General features: G+C 43.7%; 1 protein-coding gene across 1 annotated transcript in view; it reads right to left on the reverse strand.

Annotated features, from left to right (window-relative positions):
* The window catches only part of HSF2 (heat shock transcription factor 2), a 34884-nt gene extending 19052 nt beyond the window's left edge, over positions 1 to 15832 (reverse strand). Inside the window, exons 1-4 of the mRNA XM_074990649.1 lie at positions 15669 to 15832; positions 1208 to 1316; positions 947 to 1074; positions 54 to 178 (exon numbers count right to left, since the gene is read on the reverse strand). Of these exons, the coding sequence (XP_074846750.1) occupies positions 54 to 178; positions 947 to 1074; positions 1208 to 1316; positions 15669 to 15776 (470 nt within the window). The 5' untranslated portion in view covers positions 15777 to 15832. The remainder of the gene's footprint in view (positions 1 to 53; positions 179 to 946; positions 1075 to 1207; positions 1317 to 15668) is intronic.
* Between the last annotated feature and the right edge of the window lie 5565 nt (positions 15833 to 21397).

The following is a 21397-nucleotide window of genomic DNA, read 5'->3' on the forward strand; positions in this document are numbered from 1 at the left end:
CGATATCTGTGAACACTAATGCACGGTAACAGTTCTCTGCAAATGGTATTTACCTCTTTAAGGCAGACAGCCTGGATTCAATGGACTCATGTTTAATCTGCACCTTCTGAGCACTACTTATGATTTTAGATAGATCTTCTTGACGTATTTTATTTTCTTCTGGTCTTGAAGAGGAAACCTTTGAAAGTAAAGCAACAAATTAATGCAATATGAAATGCTAAATGTCATTTGTCCTATTACTTGTCAAATTAAATGTGTATTTATGAAACAGGCTGAATAATCAGCATTAGAAATTACTCTCTTCCATTTACCCTTGAATGGCAATATATTATTTCAGTAATTTCTACACCACTGTGTGTGTTTGATAAAAATCAAAGCTTTATAAAGACAAGCCAATTATGACAAAGAGAAGAATACTTACATATATTAGTTTAGTTCTAATTTTCAGTTTTAGTCTACTTTATACAGATTCTTTGACTGCCATCCTCACTGGGGAATCAGAAGACCACCCAGTAATATATTGACCTACATAACATCTGTCAAATGTCATTTGTTCTCATATCTTCTCCCTGGGGAAAGTGGTGACCCCCCACTTTTTTTTATTATTAAACTGTACTATACGTTTATATTCATGAAAGCAAGATCAAAACAGTATGATCTCTAGTTGGAGCAAAACAAAATTGTTACATAAAAATTTAATACATTTGTTTTATAAATTCTCACCTGTTGAGTGGGCTGCTTATTTACTATAATGAATAATTAGAAACAATAAAGTAGTAAATGAGACTTTCCAAAGAACAAGCTATTGTACAATCACCTATACAAATCAAAAATGCTTTTCTGTCAACAGCTGCAAGCTGTGACTGACACCACCACACACTTACTTACCCCATATAGTCACAAGACTAAGGCGGCAATGCTCCAAATACTTTGACCTTTCACTCACCTTCCTTTTAATATGCTCCAACAAGTCATCTCGGCCTTGCTTAAAGTATGGGTGCTGGAACTCTACAGGACCATCCCGTTCCAATTTGACAATGCCAGAATCAACATGGACTACTTTACGGAAGCCATCTGAAAAAAAGTTAAACCATGAAGAAAACTTTACTGCTGCAATCTCTTTCTATTTTTGATGGTTGGGTGGAAAAAAGTTTTAGGGTATTTTTAGGTAGCATGGTTCTTAAGAAAAATCCTAAAGCTAACTTACACATATTTAGCTGTCTCACAAAGCTTGCCATGTTGTTATGCTTGAAGTACTTGGGAAGAATTTCTTTTGCAAACCTTTGTTCATCCAACACGAGGAAACTCTGGCCATTCTGAAATAGAGAGCACACTATTTAATTCTTAAAAATCTATTTTATAAAGGGGGATGATACCAGGTTTGAAAAAAATCCATCTAACAGTGGCAAATAGTAATCTTTCCCTGTAAACCACAGAGTTTAATCCATGAATTTTCCCAACAAATATTTTAATTAGTGAAAATTTCTCTGTTGTAGTTACAAAAAACCCCATATGCAGCTGTTTGGGAACCTGTTTACACAAACCCATGAATTTTGAATATTATGAACTTTACCATGCAAACTGCTATATCATGAGTGCGTATATATGGATCCACCACTATTGACAAGACCCGTAGCAGCTATACACCACTCAACAGAAAATATAACTTGCATCGTCAAAGTACCGTCATTAAGCTCATACTTTTAAAAAAAATTTGGAAAATTAGTTGTCATCTTACCCCTCTGGAGGGAAAAAGAGATCAGAATAGTGGATATTTACTAAACAGCAGAACAAGAACATGCCAAATGACCAGGAAGGGTTTAAGCAGGGAAACAGACAGGGAAAAGGTTAGAAAGATGATCACTCAACTGGAGAAACAAAAAAGCAGTCAAGTAGCACTTCAAAGACTAACAAAATCATTAGGTGAACTTTTGTGGGACAGACCCACTTCTTCAGACCATAGCCATACCAGAAGAGACTCGATATTTAATGCACAGACAACCAAAAATAGTAATCAAGGTGGACAAATCAGAAAAAAGTTATCAAGGTGAGCAAATCAGAGTAGAGGGGCAGAAGGGGGTGGAGGGAGTCAAGAATTAGATTAAGCCAAATATGCAACTGAGCCCCTATAATGACTCAGAAAATTCCCATCCCAGTTCAAACCAAGTGTCAACTGGAGAAGTGATTCATTGATGGAGCGAACATTCAGCATGCAAAAATTTTCAGATAGCAGTTCCAATCTCCACCCACCCACGTGCCAAAAAGATGTGCTAACAAGATTCAGAACCTTTGCCTTCTACTTAATCAGAATTCGCTCTTGTGCGTCATATGATTAACTGTAAAGAGCAACAATTACTTCTGAAGAAACCTGTAAAGAATCACTCTTAAAATTCCACAAAGGTCTGCACAGTTTGTCTGTCAAATCAATCATGCCAGTTTCAATTATTTTGGTACAGGCTGAACCCCTCTAATATGGGACACTTGTCCGACAACATCCATAATCCAGCACAATTATGATTAGTCAGACGACCACTCATGGTTGTGGCCAAGTTTCCTGTGGTCCCATAAAGTTTGTTTATAGCCACCAGTCCTGGTTCTCCATGTTCTGTGCTGTTATTTAGCTCTAATTTACCCCTACATGTCTTCTGGAGCTAAGGAAACAGCAGAAATGTGTTAGTAATGTGGCCAGACAATACTGACCTCCCCTGGTCTGGCAAATTCTCTTGTTCAGCACTAGTCAGGTCCCCAGGGTGCCAACTAGAGGGAGGGATTCAATCTGTAGCTTATTTCAAAATACCTGTCGGCATGTACATCTATAACTATACAGACCACCCAAAAAAAACCTGATTCCTCACTAGATATTAATACAGAGGTCTGAGTAATTAATTTAAACTACAACACAAATGTATTTCCTGCAATTTTAAGAAGCAGTACAAAAGGCTCTGGGGTTTTCAGGACTGCCTCCGCACTGACACTGTATACAGAAAGTGGGGACCCACAAAAACTAAATACCTTGCCTCTGCAGGCTCTGCTTAAGAAAGCTCTGCAAGGTCAGATTCCCTGACCCTGGGTTGGTAGACTGCCACCACCTGAGTGAGGAAAAAGCCCCCTTTAGCCCAGGGAGGCACACTTGGGATGTCTCCCTGTGGGGTAAACCCCACGCTTTTAACTCTCCCTTAGTGAGCTTGGAAACCCAAGAACTGTAATCTGATGGCTGACCTTTCAGTCTAAGGCATGAATATATGCAGACCCTTCCCTAGGGCACAGAAATCACATCATTGCCTTAAAAATAATTTATTCATAAAATGAGAGGAAAAACTCAAAATATTCCAATTGCAGCACAGAGAACTGCCTCCCTAGGATTCAGCTTAGAAGTTAGAGTACAGGGGAAGAATCAGCCATTAACTTAGACGTCTTTCATCAAATCCAAAACATTAAAAAACCTTGACTGCGTCTAGCTAAACATTTCCTTTCCACTTACATACTCATGTGCTGATTACAAGACAGCCAGGAGATGTACTGGGTTCATTGAAGCATTTTGGTTTCCTCCTGCTCCAGTCACAGACCCAAAGACCCCATAGTCTGCAACTGCTCTCTGTTTAAAAGATTTTTTTCTTCCTCTCATGGGCTTACCTGTCAGTGCCCTTCAGAGAGACCCCTTCTTTACAGGCACTCATGACAGGTGTCAATGGCAATGGAACAGCTGAGAAACCAAAAAGAAGGTTGAGAGTAGAACTGAAGTGTTGCTGGGTGTGGGTGGGAGAAGTACAGATTAGGGTGGATCTTGGGAGAATAGTTAAGAAGTTGGGGAAGCCTCTCCTGTACAGACACGGGATGTCTTTCCCGTTCAGCTAAGCACATCTGCCCTTATCCCTGCATTGCAGGGATAAGCACTGCAGCCCCCTACCCTGTCCACATGTGGTCCTGCAGCCTCCGACTCAATGTTGTTACCCACTAGCTCTTGAGCTCACACCTCAGTCTGTTCCCCTCACCCATTACTAACCCTTCTGCATCCCAGTCTGCAACTCACACAAGGAGCCCCCATATGCCCTGTTCTGTCCTTCTTGTGCCTCTGCTACTGGCCCTGATATGAGGAACACAGACTCTAAAAACCCGCTACTCTCTTCTCTGGCACCAAAGGAGCACCTAATGGATGAAAGGTAAAACTTCAGCATCAATCCAGCAGTATATTCTGCAAGGGAAAACAAAGCAAGATCTGCATGCATTGATTACTTAGGTCCTGTGCAGCTGAACTCTTCCACAGCTGTTAGACTTGGACGAAGTGCAATAACTGCATCACCATTACCGTGCACATCCAGAAAAAGATGGAAACTTACCAGAAGCTTTCAGTCCTTCTGGGTGGAGTTCTGGGACAGATTGTGTTTAGGTAGCAGACTACCACTGAACAGAAGGTTCAAGCTCCCAAAAGGAATCATTGGAAGTGTGGGTTTGCCATGCACTTCAACAGGGAGGCAGTGGCTGTACATCATTCCAGCTCTAAAGTTAAAACACCTGATGATCCACGGACAGAGGTTTGGATTTCCTTAATGGCAGGTCAATGGTGGCCAGCAAAAAGTGCCTAGCTTGATCCGTGTCACCCACTGAATGCGAGCAGCATGAAAATTGATAACTATGCAATCAGGAAGGTATCTTGCATTGTTTCTACTGTTGCTTATAGCTTCCTCAAACACCAGAAAAAATAAAATAACCAGTTACACTGTAGCTAATGGAGCAATGGAGCAGTACGTAATCCTGTCAGTTTGCTTTGCGGCTTGCAAGAACTCTGGGAAGGACTCAAGTCCTAAAGACCCTCTTTCCTCATAGCAGCCAAGAGTCTTTGGATTGAGAAGAGCTAGAAAAGAATAGGAACTTCATGTTTTTCAAAGAAAAGCTTTTTCTGTGAAACTGCTAAGTCCAGGACAGTCTTTTGGTAGCAATCTCTACACTCACTATTTCCGTGAAGCTGGGCATGAAAAATATTAAGTCTTCTGACTGGTACACTGATGATGAATTTTGATGAGGACTTTGCTTTCAACAACAGGACTTACCCACAGTAAAACATTCAGTTGTTTGTACTTCAAGTAATTTTACTGCAGAGTGAAACAAATGACTGAAAGCATTCCAACTAATCACCTTAGTTGGTTTACATTTTCCTCTTGTACATATCAGGCTTGCCATCAATTTAAGATGTGGGCTGCCATCTTAATAGTGAGAATTATGAGACTTTTAGGAACAGTATTTGAAAGTCCATTACTGACAGCTTTGATCCTCACAAAAGGAATTGACACTGGCAACTCATAAGAGGTTCCCCAACTAAGAAGTCAGAGGGGATACTCTGAAAGGGGATCACAGAAGGCAACATACTGAGCGCTGACTGCAGACCTGAGGAACAAACCATAGAGAGACACTGAGGGGAATGGCTGAAAAAGAGAGAGAATGGATTCAGCTAGTGCAACTAAGGAAGTTCAGTACCTCAGAGAACTAGTAAGATCAGATGGACTGTATCGATGGACTCTTCTATGATACCAGGTGCATCTTCAGTGATACCTAAAATCTGCAAGTCAGCAGATCACACTTGAGAGTCAATCTTTCCCTACAGATTCTGGAGCCACTCCCACCAATTGTTGCTCCCCTGACAATTATTTAAAGTACGTTTGTATGCAGATGAAAAGGACACAAATCCATAGAACAATTAGTGCTTGGATAAGTAAATTTCACCTTTGAAGACCAGGCCTTTTTTTTTTTTTTTTTTAAATAAAATATTCAGCTAATATGTTCCTGGAAAATTTTTCAAATCCTACTGAACCAGGTGTACCTCAAAAGAAACGTGATGGGGGCAGGGGGAAGGCGGGCAGGTAGGGAAATCAAAAGCTTGAAACAGAATGCCAGATTTTAAAATCTGGCTTTATTTGTTTTTTTACAAATCAATATCACTTCACTATCAATGAAAACAGAACCCTAGGTTAAACTGCAACAATGTTGTTGTTCTGCTGTTACAATCAAAAACCCAGGTATCTATGGAATGTTAGAGTTCATACAGTTGTGAACTGTGATAATAAATCAAGGTCTGATTACTGACATCCCAATGTCTTTTTGGGAAAATAGGAATGTTAGATCCAGGATTCTGATAAGATTCCAATTCTGATAATTAGTTTCTGCCTCAATCTGCTCTAGAGTTTCAAAAGAATATCTTATTTATTTCCAGTAAAAACTAATGCAATGTTTTCTTAAACCAGCTATTGTGTATCTATTTAAGAGATGGAAGCATTGTATGTAATGTTTTATGGATAAGTTGTACAGTATTTGGAATCCTGGCTAAAAGATCCATTATGAATTTAAAGCAGGAGTGGGCAGATACTGGCCTGCAGGTTGAATATGGTCCTACCAGAGTTAGTCCCCAATAGGTCCCTACCTGTGTGGTTATCTGCATCTCTGCAGGTATTGGGCACTTACAGCTCCCAATGGCAAAAGATCTCCATTCACAGCCAACAGTTTGCTAAGGGCTATACCTCACAGACTGCAGCTTTATTGCCCAACCTAATTTAAAGTATCAACCCAAATACTGTTGTTCAGTACAGAGGCCTTTAAGCTATACTAAAACTGGATAACAAAATGATCAGCTAAAGCATTTACAGTTCCCATTCCCAGACAAGGAAAGTACTTAACAATTCAGACCAGGTGGAATCTCCAACACCTGTTTCTTCTACTGAATATTCTGGTGGACATTACAAGTGATATATGCAAAAGAAAATGAACATTTTTAAAGAAGTTTGACAGAATCTGTGCCTGTGTTCTACGGTGACTAGGACTTACATCTTTAAATGGGTGATGACAGTTTAATACTTCAGAGAGGGCCCATGTCTAGGACTAGCTGAATCATGTTGCTTTTTCAAAAGCACTGGAAAGTTTAAGGCCAGCCAGATCTATGCTACATGGTTAGGTTGACAAAAGGCAGCTTACATCAACTTCACTGTGAACAGATCTATGCTCAAATTACTCCCCCTCCTTATGCTGATATATTAACATAATCCCCTAATCAGTGTATAGGCACCGCTAACACACTTAGGTTAGTGGGAACATCGGTAACAGCGGCTGCTGTCTATTTCAATCATTCCAGTTCTCTAGCAGCTGTCCCACAACTGACTACCCAGGTCACCATTTTGAACTCCACTGACTGTGGTTGCAGATACCAGTTCCCAGCCGAAAGCCTCCCACATCTTTCAAAGCTTGCCAAACACACCTCGCAGCTCATCACTGTTGAGTGGAACTGTCCAGATGACCACACCAGCAGCATTCTACAACCACGCTCCTGCCTAGAGAGATTGGTTCTCCAGAGCCTATTGGGGGAAAAAGGCTGTGCAAGCACAACTCCAACCTGACTGAAGCAGCAACACGTGCAAGCAGATTCCTCAGGGGATGCAGGAAAAGGGAGTCTCAGACAGTGGGAGTTGCAGAGGTGCCTGAACTTGAGTAGTGTAGTGTATGACATGCTGACCCATGGGCTTTACCACCACCACTAGAGGAACTGCCCCAGGTAACCATGGCCCACATCCCAATCCCCACCCTAGTCCTGATGCCCTCCTGCACTCTCAGTAGCCCACTGAACCCCAACTCCTTGTACCAGCCCTGAACCCCATGTACCCTAAGTCCTCAACCTCACTCAAGCCCACACCATCAGGTGAAGCTATCACACACTTGCACACACCCTCCTGCCTCAACCTGCAGCCCAGGCACACGGGCACAATCTGAACTCCTCATTCTTGGTCTCACCCCAGTGTCCAGGGCCCACCACAAAATCTAATCTAGGCCTCACTACAAGCAAGTTGAGTCAGAGGTGTGGGTGTGCTTATGCGTGGAACCAAAATGGCCCCAACAGAAAAAAGGTTCCGCATTCCTCCCATAACCAGTTTAGGTCCCAACACCAACCTCAGCAGCACTGAGTATACCTCTAAGAAGCTCAAGTCACAGGTCCTGGATATCAACATCAAGGAGATGGTAGTGGTGTTGTATGGATGAGAGATGATTGGGTGGCCCAAGAGCGAGCGCGCGAGAGCGAGTGTGTGTGTGTTTTGACTCCAATCTAGTCAATCAAGCCTGAAGCAGGGGAAGGAATTACAGATAAACGTGAAGATAAATTTTCAACTTCAGGAATGACTAAACCAAAGTACCCCAACAATCCTTTAACTTTGTATTAAATTTACTAGAAAAGGTAGTGTTAGAAGCAAGAGATGTAGGAAAAATATCTGCTTATCATTCCTTCCACACCAGGAGAAGCAGCAGAGCAGTTCATGTATTACACACAAAATGAACAGAAAGGCCAAAATAAGAATAAAAACTAGCCAAAACCCCCAGAAGTGTAGCACAAAACCAGAAGCAGGAAGCTAGCAGGAAAAAAAGCCAATAGGGCTACTGCATAATCAAGAGGCTGAAGCAGCATTCAACAACAGTAAGGCCACTGTGGAGAAACTAACGGATTCTTCGCACACGTCTTCATGTTCGAGGATGTGAGGGAGATGCCTGACCTGAACCATTACTTTTAGATGACAAACTGGAGTATCATTAGAGGTGGTTTTGGAGTAGGTGTTATTCACCCAAAAGCTGAGAGGAACTCTTTTGTGAAACTGCAAAAGTAATTGTATTCTGTAATTTATTTTTTAAAATCACCTTCTGTACCAGACAACTAGAGATCAGCTAACACGAAGCCAATATTTATTTAATGGACTCCAGAGCGGATGCCAGTAATTACAGCCCATTAAGCCTGATTTTAGTACTGGGGACAGTGATTGAAACCATAGTACAGGACACATGAATATGATTTGTTGGGGATAGTCTATTTTTGTGAAGGGAAATCATGCCTCAATCTACTAGAATTTTTGAGGATGTCAACAAGCACATGGATGAGGAAGATACAGCAGCTAGCGTACTTAGATCTAAGGTCTCTCACCAAAAGCTCTTAAGAAAAACGAGCTAAAAAGGAAGGCCCTCTTACAGATCAGTAACTAGTTAAAGATAGGCAATAAAGGCTGGAAATAAATGGTTTGTTTTCAGAACAAGCTGCATAGCTTGGGTGTCCCCCACAGGTCTGTAATGGACCAGTATTGTTCAATATATTAATATCTGGTACAAAGCAGTAGACCGTGAGATGGGAATATCTGCAGAAAATACAAAAGTATTTAAGATAGTTAAGTCTTACGCAGATTGAGGAAGTACAAAGGGATCTTACAGAGCTGGATCACCAAGAGCCAAGCTGAGCAATCACATCCCACTTGTTATCCCCCAGAACCCACTTTCAAACACCCACCCTTAACCGGACACCTCCCCCTGGTTCCTTACAGCCCAGGAATCCAGAGGAAGAAACAGCATTATCCTGTCTTAGGCTTAAACAAGAAGTTCCTGTGCACTACCCTCAACATCCCTCAGAGGGTGTAGAGGAACTGGAGCTGCTGGGAAACCTAACTCAGGATGGGCAAACACTATGGCCTGTAGGCCACATGCGGATTAGGGAATATAAAAGATTAACCAGTTACTTAGTAAACATTAGGCTTACCAAAACATTTGCTGGGTAACTGGTTAACCAGACCTTGCTCAAAGTCCAGTGGCCGACAGGACCTGGGCCACATCACATGGAAGACAACCATGACTCCAGCCACACGGCCGACTAACAGTGGGAACCCTGGCAGGCATGATCCTGGCCACAGCTATGGCAGAGTAGCACAAGCCCCATCCACAGTGGGCAGGCTGACTGGAAGCAGCCCCTACCACTACAGAGGCAGAAGGACTGACCCCCACAACCCCAGGATCCCTGACAACAATTAAGCAGTATTTTAATTGTTTATCCAGTTAACTGTGTTGATACGTACATCTAGAGAAATTGTGTAAAGGGCCATGAAAGTACAGCTGCAGCAGGATTTTGGGGCGCGAAGGGTGGAGGTTGGGGTGTGAGCTCTGACCGGACCACTTGCCTCAGGAAGCTCCCAACCAGCAGCACAGCAGGGTTAAGACAGTCTACCTGCCTACCCTGGCCCAATGCCACTCTCAGAAGCAGCCATCACATCCAACAGTGGCAGGAGCAGTCCATTCAAAGAACTGCGCCACATGCTGTCTGTGCCTGCAGACGCTATCTCTGCAGCCTCCATTGTGCGTGGTTCACCATTCCTGGACAATGGGAATGGCAGGGATGGCACTTGCTGGTGAAGGCAGCACGCAATGCCCTCTTTTCCCCTCTCCCCACATATGGGCTTACAGGGCCATGGCAGCTGCTTCTCAGAGCAGCGCACAGCTTGAGCAGGTAAGCAGCCTTCCTTTGCTCCACTGTGCCATCAGGCTGACAATTAAAAGGCTGGATTAAAAGGCTAGGTGCAGCCCATAGTTGCTCATTCCTGTTCTAGCTCTTCCCCTCCCTGCACTGTCTTCTACACATGAGCTGGGCTCCGCTGAATCCAGCTGCCCCTAATGGCAGCCAGCAGCACTGCACAAGAACAGAGATTTGGCCCCAAAATTACAAAATTCTGCACTGCGCAGTGGAAGTAGAGAATTCTACTAGGAGCAATTTAAGTCCATGGTACACCCATCTTAAATACTTCACAGATGTGCTCCTCCCATCTAAAAGATATACTTGAACTGGAAAAAGTACAGAAAAAGGCAACAAAAATGAATGGCATACAGAACATCTTCCATAAGAGAACCAATTAATAAGTCTGGAATTTTCAGCTTAGAAAAAGACAACTACAGGGGAAAGGGGCAGAGATTTATAAAATCATGACTGGTGTGGAGGACGTAAACAAACAAGTCTTATTTATTCCGTCTCGTAAGAAGGAAGGCTCACCAACTCAAATTAACAGGCAATAGGTTAAAAATAAAATTAAGTTTCTTCATACAATAATCTATGGAACTCTTTACCAGAGAATGTTGTGAAGGACAAGACATCAATGGCATTCAAAAAAGAACTATATAAATTCACGGGGGACAGGCACATCAATGGCAGGTAGCCCAGGAAGGAACATATGGCACAGCACTGCTATGAAATATTAGTTCCTGCCATCCCACTGCAAACAGGGGGAACAGACTGGGGCTGCACAGACAGTGTTTGCCAGGACCTACTGCAACTGCCCCTGCTAGCTTCATTAGCAGATGTTAAAAGGGAAGAAGTGGGTCAGAGATCAAGGAAGACATATCTGAGTCGGGGGAGGAAGGAGCCTACCAGTCTTGCTGGTCAGGCCAAGCCATATAAATAGCAGGAAACTGGTAGTGGTAAATGAACACAATGCACAGGTCATGCACCAACTGAAGAATCTTGAACCTTTAAGGAGTTGACCCACAGGGCTGAATCCAGCAGGCATGACATACACCCCATCACATATGGGAGTCTCACCCAGGATCTGAAGCCACTGTCAGGGAGTGGCAACCTGAGTATGCAAGGAATGGTACAGCAGCTTGCAAAGCAGTGAGATGACCTGAAGAAAATTCTGCAGGCCTTTCAGCAGCGCAACCAGGCCAAGAGACAGGTCTTATTAGCTTGGCAGCCTGAGCAATAGAAGACCTTCTGACACTTCATCAGGGAACATACCAGTGTATAGCTGCCATTCCTGCACTGGATGTTAAGTCCACAGGAGGGGATAACAGCAATTACTTAACTTTATGATCCACCGTTGAAAGAAATTTGGTGAACACAACATAGCTGTTGCTCCATCCTTTAACATGGAGAAAGGCGTATCAATTATATTAGAGCACAAGAGAAAGAAACAATGATCTACTGGGTCAGACCAATTATCAGGTTTATCCCAGTAGCACCCGGTCTTCTGACCCTGGCCAGCACCAGATAAGCCAGTGCTTGGGGGTGGGAGGCACAGCAGGGAGGGGGAGAAATTAACAAATCAGATAAGGCAAGGCATCCTGTCATTAAGTCTAAGCTTCTAGCAGCCAGAGTTCTGGAGATAAACATAGTACAGGGTTGTGTCCGCTATAACCATCACGTACAATAGCCATTGAAGGACCTATTCTCCATTAACTCACTCAATTCCTTTTTGGACAGTTATACCTTTGGTCTTCAGCAACGAGTTCCACAAACGGACTACAAAGTTGTGTGAAGCAGCACATCCCTATATTATGTTATTGAGTGATCCCAGTTGGGAAGAGGTAATTAACATTTCTCCAATTATTTTCTTGATGCCACTCAATTACATCCCCACCTTAATCATTTTTTCCTAAACTGAATGGTCTCAGTCATTTTAATCTTCTCATACCTATACTCATTTGGTTGCCCCTCTCTGTATGTTTTCAATTTTAACATACCTTTTTTGAGGTTAGGCAATTAGTGCATGCAATATTCAAGGTATCGGAGAATTACACATTTATGTAGTAGCATTATAATATTTTCTGCCTTCTCTATTTTTCTCAGAATAGTTCCTGACACAGCTAGCTTTTCAGCTGCTGCACGCAGAGCAGATGTCTTTAGAGAACTAGCCATGACAAATTCAGTCTTGAGCAGCTGCTAACCAGCCAAGAGCATTTTTGAACACCTTCTCCTCTGCTTTCCCTTTCATCACTAGTTTGCTCATGCTATTAATTTATCTGTCCCAATTTATTCCCACTGAAAACAGATTATCCTGTTTTTAAAATAAGTAAAATACCAATCACACACAACATGGTAACATCTGAAGAACTGGCTGAAAGAGTCACAGTGCTAGGACTGGCAAGATGTAAGAGAACTTGAGAACTAAGAGTACTTGCTAATCCCTTAACACTCCTTTCATACAGGAGCTTAATTACACCATGATCCCCTTCCCACAACAAAAATTACTATGCAACCCCGGGATAAGTGACTGAAGCCTATGCACTGCTGCCCCAGGCCAGGGGACCAAACCCTGAGCCTGGTCATCTGGGGTAGGAGGCTCCAGCTTTGACTTCAACTCTGGGCTTTAAGGAAGTTTAACCACAGCCCGACAACCCCATTTAAATAGGGACACAACCCACCTTGGGATCCCAAACTACAGTTTGAAAGGTACTGCTTTAATTAAAGGGAAGTACCATCCTCACATAACATTTTTAATTACAGGTCCTTTTGGTTCCCCCTCCTATCACAGAGGAACTATTTTTAGTTATCACACACAAAGACCATTTTCCAAGTTAGTAGAGTTGACTCCCTTATGTTTTACCTGTGGAAGAGCTAGGACAGGAGCTGGCAACCAAAATAACAGCCATTCTTGTTTTCCAATTTGGTTAAAAAAATTAGAAAGGAATTCAAGAGCCATAATGCATGTGAATATGAAACGGTCCTTAGTAACAAACCAAATTTTTAGTAACCCCAATTTTAAGAATAGCATGCGTACAACTTATATTGTGACACATTTACTGAAGGATGGAAAACCTTTTTACAAATTTTATTTCCTCACACTTTACATATTTATTCCACTGTCTTCCTGACTTTCAGTCCTGAACTCACTCTCTCTCTCTGCAGAATGCTGGAGGAGTTATCCAACATTTTGAGATCACACTGTTTGCTGTTCAGATCTGAGCAAGGCTTTTCTCCCAGCGGACTGCAGTGGAACTGTGTTCTGTCACCCTTTTCCCTAGGGCTGCCATTTTTAAAGGGCAGCTGGGCAGCTCTGAGCCATATGCAGCTCTTTGAGCAGCCACTCGCAGCTCTGCTTCCAGCTCCCTGCCTGCTAATGAAGGAGCAGGACTCAATTTAAATTGGTTTAGCAGCCAGCACCAGCCTTTAAACAAATGAACTTGAGCCCTTCTCTCACAGTGAAGCAGGGGCAACAGCATGTGGAGGAGCCAGAGGGAGCCACACAGAAGAGAACATGGCAGCAGGCAAATGAGCATGGGGAGCCTCTTCTGAAAGGTAAGCGAATCCTGGATTGCAAAGTTAAAGGCTGTAGCGGGTTGGGGGGGGAGCTTTAAAGCTGTGGAAGGCTAAAATCTGGCGATGGGGAAGAGGTTAAAAGCTGCAGTGAAGGTGGGGGCTTGGAGGGGGCGGGGGCTGTTAAATCCTGGTCATGGAACATGCGTGTGGGAGTGTTAAAGTCTGAGGCAGGCTGGGGCAGGGGGTTAAAGCCTGGCCACAGGGGGGAGGGGGTTTGAGACTGGTGGCAGTTGGGAGCCTTGGGTAGGGGGTTAAGGTTGTGATGGCCTGGGGCCTCAGGGGTAGGGAGCAGGGGGTTAAGGGTGCAGCAGGTTGGGACCTCCCTTTAGGGGGTCAGGCAGGGGGAAGGGTATTAAAGCCTAGTAGTGGTTTGGGGCTGTGGGGTAGGAGGCAGTAGTTGTGGCACTTATTTTCCAGAAGGTGGGGGGCGCACTGGATTCATTTTCATTCAAGAAACATTCATTTTTGGACTTTTGCATGTTCACTGTTTATCAAACACACTCAGGAAGGTTTTTTTGTTTGGTTTTTGTTTCTTCTAAATTTGCAATTACTGTCAGAAACCAGAAAGTAACAGAAACATAGTGGTGTTAGTCTATATACTCTCAAAACAAAAAAGCAGTCCAGTAGCACTTTAACGACTAACAAAATAATTGATTAGGGGATAAGCTTTCGTGGGAAAGACCCACTTTTTCCAGACATTGTAAGAAACCATCAACTGAAAAAGTGGGTCTATCCCACAAAAACTCATCACCTAATAAATTCCTGAATCCTTGTCAGGCTAAGGAAAAAAACACTGATTCTAGAGGTGGTGTAATGATCCCTCAAAGTACTCAGTAAATTTGCTTAGGCAATCTCTTCTCCTGTCTTCTCACCCTTGGCAACCATATTAACAAAGAAAAAAAATGAATTAGTACATAGCAATACAGTGATCAACATACAAATCTGGAAAGTTAAGGCCTAACTGACAGTCTACCAAAGACATTTTAAGAAACCAAGGGCTCATCTACACTAGCTCCCTCCTGCAAAGGGGCACGTAAACAGGCCAATCAGAGAATAGCAATAGCGTGCTGCGCTGCATATGCAGTGCCTTATTAGCTTACTTCCCACCATGTGAAATTGCTAACTTGGAAGTGGTGGCAAGCAGCGTGGCCACTGGCACTTCAGAGCTGCACGGGTATTTCAAAGTGCCTGTATCTACACAGCTTACCACTCCTCTGAAGTTAGTAACTTCGAAGTTCACCTGACCGGAATTATGCTAATAAGGTGCTGCATATGCAACGCAGCATCTCATTGGTATTCACCACTCAGCCTCGTTTACATGTCCCCTTCGATGGAAGGGACTAGTGTAAACGAGCACCAAGTCCCCTCCAGACTACAGCTGTGCCCCGGCACTCGCGCCCCCGACGTGTAGGCCTCCCAGAAAGCGGGAAGCTTCCGAACAAGAAACCCACACCCCAGGGGCCGGGAGCTGCTGCCGTGGGGTGGGGGTGGGGGCGGCAACACATGGAGTTTCTAGGGCAGCGACGGGAACGAAACGGGCCCGCCGAGCAGGAGGTGCCGGGCTCCTGCTCCGCCCCTAGGCCGCGCCGGCGCCTCACGGCGCAGGCCCCTATACTGGGGGGAGCGGGGATGGACTCGGCCCTGGGGAGAGGAAGGGAACAGAGCAACTCCCTCTGGCCTCAAAACTGGGCGGGGGGAGCCCCCCCAGCGCCTCATCCCCGCGGCCACTCGGGACCCCCTCCCCAGCTCCACACTGCGTGTGGGGGGGCAGCGACCCACGCCTCGTGCAGGGGAGGGGTACCTGGCTCCAAGTGATGAGCTGATTGCTGGGCGCCTCCCCCAGCAGCGCCCACAGTTTGCTCAAGAAAGCCGGGACCCCCGCGCTCGCCGCCGCCGGCTGCTGCTTCATTGTCGCGCAACCTCTCGCTGGGCCAGGCCGGCCGCCTCAGCGCATGCGCGCCGACCCCTCGCGGAACTGCGAACCTCGCGCGCCTGCGTGCACCCGTAACCTCCGCCCACACCCTACTGGGCGCACGCTCTTTACATAACGGACCCACGTGCAGCGCCCGCACGTGTAATAGCGTCAGCCCAGCGTTCCTATTGGTGGGCAGGCGGAACAGCGCAGAGAATCCTCGCCACTCGCAGTGGGAGGGCGGAGCCTCACCCTCAGATGCCATGTAAATAAGGAGCCGCCCCAGCCAATCGCCGAGCGCCTCTGTTAGGGTGGGGGACATGAGCGTTGTGCACGTGAGAGACAAGGCGCTGAGCGGGAACTTGCGGTCCTGTGTTTCTCGATCGGGAGCGAATGCGGAGCAATTGCTTTACCCTGGTTGTGGCCTTGTACTTCTGCCTTGCAGTGAGCACTACCTGTACTCTATCTCTGGGCTGCTGTTTTGTCTGGTGTCAACACCAGTGTAGTTGCAACTTAAGATGCAAAACAAGCCAGCAGTCATGTAGCCCTTTACAGAGTAACAAAATGATTGATTAGGTGATGAGTTTTAGTGGGAGAGCTCTACTTCCTCAGAGCTATAGCATTTTTGGTCCACACCCAGTTATATAGCACAAAGATCCAAAACAAACTGCAATAAAAACTGACTACTCAAATACATAGAAGTGAAACAGAGAGAAAGCCGTGCTAATGTGTAGACTAGCAAAACAAAAAGAACAGTCCAGTAGCACTTTAAAGAGTGAAGGGAGGGGGTTGATATGTCAGTTTTTATTGCAATTTTTTGGGCCTCTGTGCTATATAACTGTCTGGACCAGAAATTCTGTATATCTGAGGAAGTGAGTATCACTGAGACTCAATCATTTTGTTAGTCTGTAAAATGCTACATGACTGCTGGTTTGTTTTGTTAGACTACAGATTAAACAGGGCTACCTCTCTGTTACTACTTGAGATGGAGACAGCATTTTTATCCTCTCTTCTTTTACACTAATTTCACTGCCACTGGAGATTGAGGTGTCTTTTAGTTGTTTAGAGTTAGACATTATTTTCTCTAACAAACCAGGGTGCTGTAATGTCAGTACTGGCGAGCTGCCTCCATGCTGTAGTTTGCCTTCTGGTGAAATCAGCAATGGGTGGTGTCTGTTGTAAAAGGGTACAATAACATTTTGGCAATTAGAAGGAGGGATGGGAACTAATGAAGAGACAAAGTGGATGAGGTGATGGAATTTATTGTTCCAACATCTTTTGTTAAAGGATGAGATGAAGATGTTACCTATTTAAAACGGGCAATAAATGTATAGGGGACTGCAAAGGGTGGGTGCTTGAAAGGGAGAGACGGAGATCTCCTTGCTGAATCAACAAGGTGTAAGTACTAACTTTGGGGGGAGTGTTTGCTTGACTGTTTGCACAGGTGGTGTGTGAGGTTTACAGGGTCACCCCTCCCCAGTGTCAGCCTTCCACCTATCTACTCACAAGCAAGATGTGTGGCACATCTGCAATAAGAGGTGCGGCATGGGCAGAGCAAGGGTGGGAGGGGCATGGGTGGGGCTTGGGTGGGGGGCTGGGCCAAGGCAGGGCACACGACTGGTGACACAAGCCTCCTCCGCTCCCCGCCTGCCCCCAGAGTCCCCACACCTCTTTCCTCTGACTATGTTTTTCTTCTCTCTTAGATTATTTCAGTTACATTGTCAGTTGGGATTCCGAATCGAGGATTTGTTTGAGCCTTTATCTACTTATCAGCCTTGTGATCATCCTCCCGCTGTGTCCTTAACGAGGGGAGATTGACTTGGGAGAAAAGGCTGTAAGACCTAGAGACTAAGTTAGCAGGGGACTGCAACAGGGACATTTGAGAGGGAATCCCATTACAATCAGCATGGTTAGGAAAGGCCACATCGCCTGTGCCAGCACTGCTCTTATCTCCTATCCCTGTAGCCAGGCAACCTGACCATGGATGTCTCTAACTACAGGTAGTGAGTGAAGCTGCTGCTTTGGGAGGCAAGCTCACTAGCCAGCGGCTCCATCCATACTCTACCTAGGCCCCTTCCCAATGTCTCCCTCTACTGTCTGCTTAGCCATTCCAGCTAAATCCCTGATCCCAAATGTAGTAAATGACATTTGGGAAAAACATGCTTCTAAAATTTCTTTATAAAGAAAATGGAGCATGTTGTGAAGACTAGACATGCACACACTAGTTAATCAAATGTTCAAAGAAAGAAGGAAGATTGTTTGTCCAGTTATCTGGAAGAAAAGGAATGTTGTCCCTTTAAGGGCTCTCTTCAACAGAGAGGTGAAAGGAGAATAGGGATGGATAAACAGAACAAGAAGATCTTGGAAGCAAGTTTTTGCACTACAGGTTGAACCTCTCTAGTCCAGCACCCTGGAGACCAGGGTGCTGAATCAGTGAATTTGTCAAACCCCAGGAGACCCATATTGTCTGGCAGCATTACCAGCACTTCTGCTGTTTACTGGGGTCTTAGAAGACATTTAGAAGTAAATTAGAGCTAGAAAACTGCATAGAACACTGAGAACCGGGCTCGATGGCTGTAACCAAACTTTATGGGACCATGGGAAACTCAGCCACACCAGTGATATGTAGATATTTGCCTAATTAAAATCATGTCAGACAACAGATTTTGCTAGAGTATGGAGTGCCAGATTAGAGAGGTTCAAGCGACATAGACATTAAAATGTGTATTTTAGGTATGGCTGATCTTCTGAAAAAAATTTTAAACATTATGAAGATACAAGCATTTAAGGCTAAAGCTGAAGACTCAGATTGCGCATCTAAATATCTATGCAAGGGTTTTCTAAGAGATGTAATTTTATAATCTTCAGCAATAAACTAATGAAATATTTAAAGCAAATTTTAAATTAAGCTCCTGTACACATAGTAATACCTGGCTGGGGAGAGGGTGTCATCAGTGGAGCTTTGGCTTCCTTGATCACAGGATGTAATTCCAGGAAAAAAAGACTGCTAAGCAGAAATATGGTCCACCTATGGAGAAAGGGGAAGAGAGTATTTGGACACAGATTGGCTAATCTAGTGAGGAAGACATTAAACTAGGGTCAGCAGGGCAGGTGACCAACACCCACAGGTGAGTCGTAAACACAGAGACCTGGGAGATGGGACAGAAATTGGATAGGAAATATGGGCTGTAATAGCAGGAGTAAAGAAGAGACAAGACAGACCTGGGGGGCAAAATCAAACTTATATCTTAGTTGTCTGTATACTAACTAATGTGAGAAGTACGGAGAATAAGGAAGAACGTGAAATGCTAGTAAATAAACACAACTATGACATGGTATCACAAAGATTTGGTGGGATAATATACATAACAGGAATATTGGTACAGAAGGATATAGCTAGTTAAGGAATGATAGGGAAAAATGAAGGAGGTGTTGCCTTCTATGCTAAATATATACATTTGGAATGAGGTTGAGACAGAACTAGACTTGTTGAGAGACTCTGAATAAGGATAAAAGGGGTAAAAAACCAAGGATGATGTCTTGGTAAGGGTCTACTATGGACCACCTAACCAGGAAGAAAAGGTGGATGAGGCTTGCATTAAACAACTAACAAAATCATCCAAAGCACAAAATTTGGTGATGACGGTGGGGACTTCAACTATCCAGCCACCTTCTGGGAAAGTAAAACAGCAGGGCAACGATTATCAAACAAGTTCTTGGAAAGTATTGAAGACAATTTTTTTATTTCAGAAAGTGGAGAACACTTCAGGGAGAGAAGGCTGATCTAGATTTTATTTTCACAAATAAGAAGGAATTGGTTGTGAATTTGAAAGTGGAAGGCAGCTGGGGTGAACGTCATAATGAAATGATGGCATTCATGATTTTAAGGAAAGGGAAGAATGAGAACTGCAAAGTGAATACAATGGATTTCAAGAAGGCAGACTTTAGCAGACTCCTGGAGCTGATTGGTAAGATCCCATGGGAACTAAGTCTAAGAGGAAAAACAATTGAAGACTTGGCAGTTTTTCAAATGGAAATTACGAAGGGCACAAGAGCAAACTATTCCACTGCATGGGAAAGATAGGAAGTATGGAAAGAGACCGCCTTGGCTTATCCAGGGATGATCCGAGAAATCAAAAAGGAGTCCTACAAAAAAAGTAGAAGCTAAATCAATTAATAAAGGATGAATATAAACCAATAGGAAAAATAAGCAGAGGCAAAATTAGAAAAGCAAAGGCACAAAATGAGCTCAAACTAACTAGAAACATCAAAAGTTACAAGAAAATCATTTACAAATATATTAGAAATAAGAAGAAGACCAAGGACAGGGTAGGCCCACTACTCAATGAAGAAGGAAAAACAAGAACAGAAAATGAGGAAATGGAAGAGGTGCTCAATGACTTTTTTGTTTCGGTTCGCACCAAGAGGGGTGGTGATGACTAGATGCATAGCATAGTGAATGCTGGAGAAAATGGTTCAGAAATTAATGTAGGAATAAAAATGAGTTAATATTTAATTGGAAATGTGGATGTGTTGAAGTCACAGGGCCTGATGAAATGCATCCTAGAATACTCAGTGAGCTGATTGAGGAGGTATCTGAACCATTAGCTATCACCTTTGAAAAATTATGGAAGATGGAAGAGCTTCCAGAAGACTGGAAAAGGGCAAACATAGTGCCCATCTACAAAAAGGGAAATAAGGACAACCTAGGAAATACAGACCAGTCAACTTAACTTCTGTGCCCAAAAATATAATGGATCAAATAATTAAGGAATCCATTTGCAAACCTTTGGAATATAATAAGGAGATATGTAATAGCATGGAGTTTGTGTAAAACAAACCATTTTAGACCAACCTGATAGCTTTCTGTAATAAGTGAAGCCTTATGGATAAAGGGGAAGCAATAGATGTGATATACCTAGACTTTAGTAAAGTATTTGATAGTCTCACATGACTTTTTTTATAAATAAACTAAAGAAATACAACATAGATGGCGCTACTATAAGGTAGGTGCATAACTTGCTGGATAACTATTCCCGGAGTGTGGTTATCAGTGGCTCACCATCATACTGGTAGGGAATAACAAGTGGGGTTCTGCAAGGATCAGTTTTGGGACCAGTTTTGTTCAATACCTTCATCAACAAGTTAGATAATGGCATAGGGAGTATGCTTATAAAGTTTGAATGCGATACCAAGATGAGAGGGGTTTCAAGTGCTTTAGAGGATTATAATTCAAAATGATATTGTTGCAACAAAGTCTGGACATTGTGTATGAAGCAAGCAGGAAGGCTTATTACACACAGTGCTAGTGGAGTGCCACTTTGCCCATCCGGACTCAGTGAAGCACTGCCAGACAATAGATTACAATTGATTGTATACATTGTTGATGGGCGGGGGAAACTATGACATTGGTGTCACCCACGCCTGGATAGGTTCTAGCAGCAAGATGAAATGAGCACTGTTAGTGAATAATCTGAAAAGGTTACAGAGTATCCTCACCCATAGCTTGCAGAACATCTTATCTCTAGTACAGGTGGTTTCCTCTACATGTTAAACAAGAGATACACAATGACCAGTTCATGTCAAGATAGGATAGAGGATGTGGTGATGCTTCCACA

The sequence above is a fragment of the Carettochelys insculpta genome, chromosome 3 (genome assembly GCF_033958435.1).
Source record: "Carettochelys insculpta isolate YL-2023 chromosome 3, ASM3395843v1, whole genome shotgun sequence".
Taxonomy (NCBI): Eukaryota; Metazoa; Chordata; order Testudines; family Carettochelyidae; genus Carettochelys; species Carettochelys insculpta.